The 11,190-nt window shown below is 42.2% G+C and overlaps 1 protein-coding gene across 2 annotated transcripts; it reads left to right on the top strand.

The window, feature by feature from the left end:
• The first annotated feature begins 351 nt into the window (after window positions 1-351).
• faxdc2 (fatty acid hydroxylase domain containing 2) lies at window positions 352-9,972 on the top strand. Of its 2 annotated transcripts, XM_024379077.2 has the most exons (9): window positions 352-455; window positions 1,834-1,910; window positions 2,336-2,433; window positions 2,633-2,736; window positions 3,330-3,451; window positions 4,526-4,731; window positions 7,709-7,814; window positions 7,988-8,154; window positions 8,740-9,972. In XM_024379077.2, the coding sequence occupies exons 2-9, from the start codon at window positions 1,836-1,838 to the stop codon at window positions 8,894-8,896; spliced, it is 1,035 nt and encodes a 344-aa protein (XP_024234845.1). In that variant the 5' UTR covers window positions 352-455; window positions 1,834-1,835; the 3' UTR covers window positions 8,897-9,972. The 2 variants fall into 2 exon arrangements, with proteins under 2 accessions (XP_024234845.1, XP_024234846.1); XM_024379078.2 differs by lacking the exons at window positions 352-455; window positions 1,834-1,910 and adding an exon at window positions 2,202-2,226.
• Window positions 9,973-11,190: the final 1,218 nt, after the last annotated feature.

The raw sequence follows: 11,190 nt of genomic DNA, 5'->3' as shown, positions 1-11,190 counted from the left end.
ATTCTATACTAAACCTGGTCCAGAAACACAGAATCAATTTCAGATCTGGAATTGACAGTGGCCCAATTCAGTCCCAATCTTGAATCTAACCAGAGGAAAAGACGAAGTCCGTATGGTCTGCTATAACGTTTAAAAAAAATCCCCGCTCAACCCGGCCAGGGTTTGAGGGGAAAGGCGATAACAAAAGGCCATTAACAGTTCGTTCAACCTTCACCTGGACACATGTAGAAGACAGAAGATAACAAAAGCCATCATCGAGACGAAAATAAAGGAGAGCGCAGCCTTGTGCGTCTTTTCGCGGTCAGCTGACAATTTATCCACCAATCATAAGTCGTGTAGGGTTGGAAATCCATCCAATTGAAGCTGCGACTTGTATGTGAAAGAATAGGCTGCATATAACCTACCGACTGGAAACGTAGTTGCGCAGATTGCGATCGTCCGAGGAAACTACAGCAGTAAGTAGCAGGCTACCCGTATCTACCTATTACCCTCATCTCCTTCTATTGACGTTGGATAGGATACTGATCTGGAGTTGACTGTATTCTACAGGCTATCAATTTCACCGAGCCTTGTGCAATCTGTAAAAAATCAGTCAACAGGGCAGTCTGAGTCTATTTAGCCAACTGTGTTTTTAGTCCTTGACCATGACTCTCGTTTCAATGACAGATCATTGGAGGAAGGCATCAGTAAGAGCCCCTGCGCTCGGTCTGAACATTATCACACGCATTGCTTGCGGTACGGTTTTGGGAACCAAAGGACCTTTCATATCAGCGAGAAACAATTTTCAAAAAGCATCAAGTTGACACACACCTTGACAGGGTTCTTGTTCCCACGCGACCATCTCCACGTTATGGCGTGGAAGACCGAGGGACCGCTAATTAACTGTCTAGTACGCGCCAAACACCTGCGTGTGACACAAAGAAGGCTGCCAGAAATGTGTTATCGCTGCAGAAACACTGTTGACTGCAAAACCGGTCAAAACAGTGTAGCCTACAGGGTGTGTATTATGATGTGATATGAAAGCAAAGTGCTTTATGTTTCTAGAACCGTATCGCAATTGTGAATCGATGCAGAGCCAGTCTACTTCTGAAAATAACGTACTGAATAAGTTCCTTGGACCTTTAACAAGTATGGGGAATGTTTAGGCTCCTAAATAGTAGGCCTACATATTGGGTTAGTTAGGCCTATGTTTGGCATGCAGAATTTACACTAGCCTGCTTTTGTTGCCCAATGTAAACAGACTGTTGTCTGGTTGATCCAACAGATATACCCGGATTAGATTTAGCCATTTTTCACTGCAAGCTTTTGTTAAGAACAACCTTATCATTTCAAAAATATAGATGCACACTTCTATAGAATCATTGTCGGTAAAATTGTTTTCACTAATCTTGGTAGAATGCATGCCAATCTTGGTTGTTATCCTCAGGAATTTGTTTGAAAGTCGAGCTCAAATGAATGGTAATCCGATTATACATCAACCTGCAACTGTACATTCCAGCCACAATCTATTGTTGTAAAATCATACGATTAGATAGGACTTTGGACAATATAAATCAATCATAAAACATTGGAATTGATCTAACATGTTTGTTATTCTTATTGTGTTACTTTTTACATTTGAGTGTACTTGGTAAATATTTTCTTCTTGAACTGCACTGTTGGTTAGGGGCTTGTAAGTAAGCAGTTCATGTTAAAGTCTACACTTGTTGTATTCGGAGCATGTGGACAATAAAGTTTGACCCCGTCAGGACAGCCAGGGCTTTGTGAAAAGAAAACATGTTTACATAAGAGTATGGCACCCTGCATTATACATTAAATGTGTTTTCTTTGAAGACATGAAGGGCGACGTCACTCAAATGAACAGCAAAGGTCAGGTCCCTGTCCAGATGAACCCAAGCAGTCAAAGAAAGGTAAGAGCATCAGTGTAATTGACATCTGGATGTTCCCGATGAATTTGTTGAACAAGTAAGACCGAGTCATAGACAGTCTCTTTCTAGCCGGGGTAGCAGTCTTGTTTAACGTTTCACTCCTTGCACTCCGTGTCAAGGTGCGATTGTTTTGCAGGCTAAAAAGAGTGACCTATGCTACTTGACTGTACTTATCTGGATACGTGTCAGTACAGGTCTAACTTGTAGGACTGCATTTTATTCTATCCAGTGCAGAGGGAATAGATACAGTTTATACACATGATGATGTGAGTTGAGGAAATAGTGATCATTGCAGAAGGTGACTTGAGAGAGTGAGCAATTGAAAAGTAAAGAGTTGTGAAGGCAACCTGACTGTTGGGTCATAGAGCAGATTTGTTTATATAAATATTGTTTTTCTCTTCCTGTAGGAGGCCCCAGGAGGCCTTTTGGACTCGGTGATGAAAGCGGTCATCGTCATTGGATCTGGCCTCTTTGTCCTGGCAGCCTTTGGGAACTCCTTAACATGGTAATAACAACAAACATCCACTGTAGGGACAAGAGATGATTTCAGAACAAACATTAACCAATGCGATATTTACACTGTGAACACTGGAATAATATGAATTTGTTCCATTTTAGAGTAATAAGAACAATATTGAATTGTTATTGCAACCACAGATTTCTGGGACTAGTTGTAACCATAGCCTTTTCCCTGTGCCTCCCAGGCATCTGCAGAGGTTTTGGGGAGCATCAGGAGACTTCTGGCAAAACCAGTGGACCAAAGTACACCAGAGGTGGGAGGGACACGAGACAGCCTTGTTCTATGCCGGTAAGAGACAATGTAACTGGTGGGATCTGAAAGCCCGGTGTCCCGCTGGAAATAACATCCGACGTAAACTAAAGGAAGTATTATGTGCTGCACAAAGGAACAGGAAGAACTAGACTGTGGCGAGCAGCCCAGTACAACTCTCTCATGGAATTCTGATGTTCCACAGCTCTGATATCTGGGTGATATAATAAAGACAAACAACATAGCAAGTTCAGGCTTCTTTCTTCTTCTCCCCAGAATAGTGAAGTATATTTATGTTCCGTCCATTGTTAGGCACAAACATCTGTCTAGAGATGATGTCATGTGATTTGTAAAGGCTGGGTCTCAAATGGCACCCTATTCCCTACATACCGCCCTATGGGCCCTAGTCAAAAGTAGTGCACTGTAAAGGCAAAATAGTGACCGTTTTGGCACTTCAGTCACCATCTTTGGTTTTATATCACTTTTATGAGATGTTACTGTACTGATTGAGTGAAACCTGCTGACCTGTTCTTAGACAATGTTAGGGCATGCTGTATCTTGAATTGGTTCATGTGTAAATGATGCGGTTGTTGTATTGCATGTAATGCATTGATTTTGGTTGTGCTGAACAGGGGCGATGTTTGTGCCTTTCGTGGCTTTCTGGGGGTCCAATCTTCTGCTCATGCTGGTTGATTACACTGGAATGCCCAACTTCATCACCCGTTACAGAATACAGGTGGACAAGAACAACCCGGTACAGTCAGTCTAATCCTGTTTTACACACCTGTATCTCATCCTGACCTCCATTTATTACAGTAAACAGGAAGGGCTCTAATCAGGATCATCTTTATGAAAGCCTCACATTTCACTTTAGTGAAAGGAGTTGTGTGTGTGTGTGCTCTCACGTGCGTGTGTGTGTGTGTTGTGAAATTCAGTGTCATCATAAATAGGGCCAGGAGGTTCTCTCCTGTTCATGTTCAGGTCCCGTGGTCAGGAAAAACTCAGGTCTCTGTGAATGGCATGTCCATCAGTCGATCGGACCAATGTCCTCTTACTGAGTTTGATTTACAGGACACTAGCGAGAGAACGACTGCCATTACTGAGGACCGCTGGTTACTTAGGGTTTGCCCTGCCATCTCCTGCAATCTGTGGAAGATTAGATACTTAAGTGACATTGTGTTACTCAAAGTGCTTATCAGTCATAAACATGACCTGTTTATAATATATGCCAAATGCAGCTAGATATACTCACCAAATAATGTAGCCAGATATTGAAGAATTGCCCTGTGAGTTTCAAAGGTCAGTGATGATTTTTGAATGTGAGGGTGCAAAGCTCAGAAAACATGAGACTGGACTGAGGATAACTATACTTTGCCAACTGCACATAACCTCTTTATCTGATTATAAAGCAGAGATCTGTTTACGTCGGCTCTACAGTGATATGTAGCGAGTGTTTGATTTGTACATTTTGTGGATTTGTCATGGATACCATTCAAATTCTTTAAGACAGATGGACACAAATGACTATTGTCATGTGCTACATTGTGGTTTCCTAAGAAAGATTGATGGTGCTGGCTAGAGAAATTATATTCTAGGCACACAACAAACGAGTGTAGCCGCTGGAAGATGTTAAAAAAATCAAACAAGACCCCCTACTTACATCTTAAAAACTAGCAGACATTGAAAAACGTTGAAGTAAACAAAACAAGTTCAACTAAGTGAACAATAAACAAGAAGACTAATGATTGCAGAAATGGCTGATGATAATTGATTACTTGAAGGAAACGGAGACCTGACATTTGCCACTAAAACTGTCCCCATCCCCTAGGTTGACCCAGTGAAGCTGCGCCACGCTGTGAAGACAGTGGTCCTCAACCAGCTCTTCATCTCTGTTCCCATGGTGGTGGTGTGCTGGGCGGTTATGTTTTCTAGTGGGAATCCCTGCGGCCCAGAGCTGCCCACCTTCCACCGAGGCCTGTTGGAGATGGCCTTCTGCGCCGTGCTGGAGGAGCTTCTGTTCTACTACTCGCACAGGTAAGGACTGGGGGCAGCATGGTTTCTCATATACAATACAGTGCCTTGTCAGGAAGAATTGATTGGTGTGGAAAATGCTGTACCCAAAGATAAGCGAACGATTACGATGTTTCATAGAAAAACAATAGATAGACATATGCATATGGGGAAACAGACACGCTCCTCTGAGAGGTTCCAAAGACAAGATACTCATGACAGTGCCTTCAGAATGTATTACTACCCCTTGCCTTATTCCACATTGTGTTGTTGCAGCCTGAATTCAAAATGGAGGAAATGGCTGTTTTTTCTCACCCATCTACACACACCCCCTTTTTTTTTTTTTTTTTACATTTTAGAAGATTTATTGAAAATTAAATACAGAATTATCTAATTTACTAAGTATTCACACCCCTGAGTCAATACTTTGTAGAATTACAGCCCATTTGATTACAGCAGTGATTACAGCTGTGAGTCTTTCTGGGTAAGTCTCTAAGAGCGATTACAGCTGTGAGTCTTTCTGGTTAAGTCTCTAAGAGCGATTGTAGCTGTGAGTCTTTCTGGGTAAGTCTCTAAGAGCGATTACAGCTGTGAGTCTTTCTGGGTAAGTCTCTAAGAGTCTTTCGATCTAAGAGCGATTACAGCTGTGAGTCTTTCTGGGTAAGTCTCTAAGAGCGATTACAGCTGTGAGTCGATTACAGCTGTGAGTCTTTCTGGGTAAGTCTCTGTGAGTCTTTCTGTAGCTGTGAGTGAGTCTTTCTGGGTAATTCTCTAAGAGCGATTACAGCTGTGAGTCTTTCTGATTACAGCTGTGAGTCTTTCTGGGTAAGTCTCTACGAGCGATTGTAGCTGTGAGTCTTTCTGGGTAAGTCTCTAAGAGCGATTACAGCTGTGAGTCTTTCTGGGTAAGTCTCTAAGAGCGATTACAGCTGTGAGTCTTTCCGGGTAAGTCTCTAAGAGCAATTGTAGCTGTGAGTCTTTCTGGGTAAGTCTCTAAGAGCGATTACAGCTGTATTATTGTCTTTCACTCTGTTAATTAGGTTAGAGTTGTGGAGTAACCACAATGTTGTTGATCCATCCTCAGTTTTCTCCTATCACAGCCATTACACTGTTTTAACATCTCTGAGCGGTTTCTTTCCTCTTTGGCAACTGAGTTAGGAAGGACACCTATATCCTTGTAGTGACTGGGTGTATTGATACACCATTCAAAGTGTAATTAATAACTTCACCATGCTCAAATGGATATTCAGTTTCTGCTTTGTCTTGTTTTACCCATCTACCCTTCTTGGTGAGGCATTGGAAAACCTCCCTGGTCTTTGTGGTTGAATCTGTGTTTGAAATTCAGTGCTCGACTGAGGGACCTTACAGATAATTATGAGTGGGGTAAAGAGTTGAGGTAGTCATTCAAAAATAATTCTAAACACTATTATTGCACACAGATGAGTCCATGCAACGTATGTGACTTGTTAAGCAAATGTTTACTCCTGAACATATTTTGGCTTGCCATAACAAAGGGGTCGAATACTTGGTGACTTAAGACATTTCAGCTTTTCAATAAAAAAATAAAAACATTGAAAAACATTATCCCACTTTCACATTATCAGGTATTGTGTGTAGGCCAGTGACCCCCAAAAAGCTAACTTTAATACATTTTAAAATTCAAGCTGTAACACAACAAATGTGGGGAAAAGTCAAAGGGTGTGCATATTTTCTTTAGGTACCGTATATTCTCATCCTTATCTCTGTTCACTCTCCAGCTGCCTCCAAGTGCCTGGGCCCTGGTCAAAACATAAGCCATCTTGCAAGGCCAGAGTGAACCGGGGATTAGACATCTCTATCACGTTAAAGTGCCGATAGCTGAATTACAGCCTTTATCCCCAGAAATATCACTTAGGGTATTAAATGCTTTCTAAGTGCTGTTTTTTTGGTGACCCCCACCACCAGAGAGGGGTCAACCTCTAGTTTAATAGGCAGCTAGAATTTATCAGCCTGTAGAAGGTACACATACCATTTTTTACATTTTAGTGCTTTATTGGCTATGCACTGAGTAAAGGGACAACATGAACATGTTGCATTATCACATAACATATGGAACGACAAAAAGGATTATGTTTTGTGCTAGAATTGAAATGTTACAAGCACATTCAATGCTGTGGCAAAGAACTTATACTGAACAAAAATCTAAACGCAACATGCAACAATTTCAACGATTTTACTGAGTTACAGTTCATGTAAGGAAATCTGTCAATTGAAATGAATTCATTAGGCCCTAATCTATAGATTTCACATCACTGGGCAAGGGCACAGCCTTTGGTGGGCCTGGGAGGGCATAGGCCAATCAGAATGAGTTTTACAGACAGAAATACTCCTCAGCTTCATCAGCTGTCCAGGTGGTTGGTCTCAGACGATCCTGCAGGTGAAGAAGCCAGATGTGGAGGTCCTGGGTTGGCGTGGTTACACGTGGTCTGGGGTCATGAGGCCAGTTGGACGTGCTGACAAATTCTCTAAAATGACATTGCAGGCAGCTTATGGTAGAGAAATGAACATTCAATTCTCTGGCAATAGCTCTCGTACATTCCTGCAGTCAGCATGCCAATTGCACATTCCCTCAACTTGAGACATCTGTGGCATTGTGTTGTGTGACAAAACTGCACATTTTAGAGTGGATTTTGTCTCCAGCACAAGGTGCACCTGTGTAATGACCATGCTGTTTAATCAGCTTCCTGATATGCCAAACCTGTCAGGTGGATGGATTATCTTGGCAAAGTAGGGATGTAAACAAATTTGTGCACAAAATGTGAGAGAAATAATACTTTTTGTGCAAATGGAACATTTCCCGGATCTTTTAATTTCAGCTCATGAAAAATGGGACCAACACTTTACATGTTGCCTTTTATACTTTTGGTCAGAGAGCTGAGAGTGAAAATACAACTCACCCTGGCAGTATCTTCGACCGTCTGACACCTCTCTGACATTTAACTTGTGATCCCTTCCCTGCCAGGCTGTTTCACCATCCTGCCCTCTACAAGCATTTCCACAAGCAGCACCATGAGTGGACGGCTCCCATCGGAGTGGTCTCTCTCTACGCCCATCCTCTGGAGCACGTGGTGAGCACTTTATGCCTGTCCACTCTTCTTTCTTTCTTTCTCTCTCTCAAAGTCAAACTAGGGGACCGTAGCTTGAAACGCTGCATTGTGGATAACCTTGTAAGCAGATAATTTCTAACCATATTTCTAAACAATGTAAAACCATGTTGCTGATGGTCCTTCCCCACCCCCAGCTGTCCAACATGCTGCCTGCCCTGATCGGCCCTGTTATCCTGGGTTCCCACCTGGTCACAACCACCCTGTGGTACGCTCTGGCTCTGGTCAGCACCACCATCTCCCACTGTGGCTACCACCTCCCCTTCCTGCCCTCCCCCGAGTTCCATGACTACCACCACCTCAAGTGAGTCCTGTCTTATGCAAGATAGGCTTGCGTCCCAAATGGCACCCTATTCCCTATGTAACACTACTTTTTAACAGAGCCCCATGGGACTTTGTTAAAAGTAGTGCACTATAAAGGGCATAGGGTGCCATTTGGGACATACTAGAATGACTTAATTTTCCCAGAGGGGACTTTGGTATGTTAACTGATATAGGGCACACTGTTCTTGGCATATTCATTTTATTACTGTGAATCCTTGTCCAGTTCTTTGTTTGTACTTGGTTGACTCTGCCGTCCATGGCAGATGTTAAAAGTATGGTAATAGCTCCTTCACATATCTCTTCTGAAGGCTAGGTGGAATTTTTCTGTAATATTGCTTACGCTTGTTAAATCTAATCCTTCCCGATCCGAAAAGGGGAGTTGATACGTGCAAAAGAGTGGGGTTGGTTTGGGATTTGTTCCATGGACAAGTTAGCCTGCCTGAAACACAGCGAGTCTATGGCTTTAGCCAGGCAATGTACATGTCAAATTCAAAGGAGGAAATGTTAAGAACAACACACTGTTTTAGTTTGTAGTAATTATGTCCCCTACCCTCCATCTCTGCAGGTTCAACCAGAACTTTGGAGTCCTGGGGGTTCTGGACAGGCTACACGGGACCGACGCCAACTTCAGGAAGACTAAGGCTTACGAGCGTCACACCCTGCTGCTCAGCCTCACCCCTCTGACCGAGAGCATCCCAGACCCCCCCAAGAAGGTCCAGTGATTCTCCCCCGTCACTTCTGACCTCCACCTACATCCCAATAATCTCTCCTTATTCCTGTAGTGTGCACTCGTCCATACGGTTAAAATCATTGGATTGGTGTAAGCATGAGCTAGAGGAAAATCTATGATCAAGTGCACAGAGAAAGGAGAGATTATAGAGATGCAATCAGTATTCCCATCCTCAAGTCTGGCACTGGGCTGGCTCCTCTCCCACTGTTCCTTTCTAATCTTGGTAGTCGAGACAGTGGAGTTCTTATTAAAAATAGAGTCAGCAAAATGATGTTGCACGAGCAGCAGCACAGATGTTGTGATGAGCAAGATGCAAGACTTTGCTCTCACAGTCACACACGCTATCTGCGCATGTGCACGGGCCTGCTTCACGCTCTTACAACGTGGTAGCCGCGGGACAAAAAAAAACGGGAGAGGTTTAGCCTCGTGCTCCAACGCTCTTAGTTGTTGTGGAAGTTGACCCAATATGCGGTTTACTTTTGTGCATCTACATCCTATCCCTGACTCGAGCACCTCATTACACTGAAAACACATGGTGGTAATTTACTACTTTTTACCTACACGATCAGAAGACTTTTGTTTCATCTTGTTATAAGGTTCCTAGCAGTAGCACTTTCTACCTTTTCAGTCTAACCTTGTTCTCCGCTGTTAAGTATAAACTTGCTGCTTGGAGATGAGGACGGGACATACCGCTTTTAAATTATAAATCCTACATTTTATAATCCGATTGTTGGACGGCACTTTATTACTGTAATTGGCAGTCATATTAAAGATGCAGATCTTTGAGTGATTCCTGTGTAACTGGAGAAAAACGTACTAATATAAGGTTATTACAGTATGCTTATTGTTATTAAGTTTGTGGATTCTGGTCTATGGAAAACCATACAATCAACTTTGTCACCATTTGTATGATCTGTATTGATTGATTGATAAATTGCTCCTTAAAGGGTTGTGCTCTGTAGAGTCTGACTCCTGGGTTGAGATTTGGGAGTCAGTATAGATTTTTACATGACCCGTAATTCATAAACTGTGCCATTGTTGCAGAATAAAACCTTATTAACAAAAAAACATCTCATTTGTTTCAAAGCTTTGACACAAACAGCATTCATCATCACATCTGTAAATTCTCTTTTTTTACTCCAATTCTCTCATAATCAGTAGTCTGCTACAGTATTCATCCATCCATCATCCATCAGTGATGTGACTGATCCAGAAACCAGAATTACATTAAGTCATTTAGCAGAAGCTCTTATCCAGAGCGATTCGAGTTAAGTGCCTTGGTCAAGGGCACAACAGATTTTTCACTTAGTCAGCTCGGAGATTCGAACCAGTAACCTTTCAGTTACTGGCCCAATGCTCTTAACCGCTAGGCTTCCTGCCGCCCCCATGGATCAATGGTTTATCCAGTTAACTGTCCCCCCCAAAATATGTATTACTTAATCTCTTCAAGATAGTCAAAAGATTGGACACACCTACTCAAGGATTTTTCTGAATGTTTGACTATTTTCTACATTATAGAATAGTAGTGAAAACAACTATGAAATAATACATAGAGTCATGTAGTTACCAAAAAAAAAGTGTTAAATCAAAATCTATTTTATATTTGAGATCTTTCAAAGTCGCCACCCTTTGCCTTGATGACAGCTTTGCACACTTGGCCTTCTTTCAACCAGCTTCATGAGGTAGTCACCTGGAATGCATTTAAATTAACAGGTTTGCCTTGTTAAAAGCTCATTTGTGGAATGTCTTTCCTTCTTAATGCGTTTCAGCCAATCAGTTGTGTTGTGACAAGGTAGGGGTGGTATACAGGAGATAGTCCTATTTGGTAAAAGACCAAGTCCATATTATGGCAAGAACAGCTCAAATAAGCAAAGAGAAACAGACCATTATTACTGATCTGTAATAATGACCTTATTAAGGTCAGTCAACACGGAACATTTCAAGAACTTTGAAAGTTTCTTCAAGTGCAGTCACAAAAACCATCAAGCGCTATGATGAAACTGGCTCTCATGAGGACCACCACAAAAAAGGAAGACAGAGTTTCCTCTAACGCAAAGGATAAGTTCATCAGAGTTACCAGCCTCAGATTGCAGCCGAAATAAATGCTTCACAGAGTTCAAGTAACAGACATCTCAAAATCAACTGTTCAGAGGAGACTGTGTGTGTGAATCAGGTCTTCATGGTTGAATTGCTGCAAAGAAACCACTACTAAAGGACACCAATAAAGAGAAGAGACTTGCTTGGACCAAGAAACACAGGACATGGACATTAGACTTGTGGAAATCT

This window comes from Oncorhynchus tshawytscha, linkage group LG19 (assembly GCF_018296145.1).
Source record: "Oncorhynchus tshawytscha isolate Ot180627B linkage group LG19, Otsh_v2.0, whole genome shotgun sequence".
NCBI classification, from domain to species: domain Eukaryota; kingdom Metazoa; phylum Chordata; class Actinopteri; order Salmoniformes; family Salmonidae; genus Oncorhynchus; species Oncorhynchus tshawytscha.
Note: the sequence above shows the minus strand (reverse complement) of the source record. Positions and strands in the feature narration are given on the sequence as shown.

Coding starts and splice junctions, on each gene's coding strand:
- faxdc2 (XM_024379077.2), top strand. CDS start 1,836: ATGAAGGGCGACGTCACTCAAATGAACAGCAAAGGTCAGGTCCCTGTC. Junction 2,434..2,632: donor TTTGGGAACTCCTTAACATG/GTAATAACAACA, acceptor TGTGCCTCCCAG/GCATCTGCAGAGGTTTTGGG. Junction 2,737..3,329: donor GACAGCCTTGTTCTATGCCG/GTAAGAGACAAT, acceptor TGTGCTGAACAG/GGGCGATGTTTGTGCCTTTC.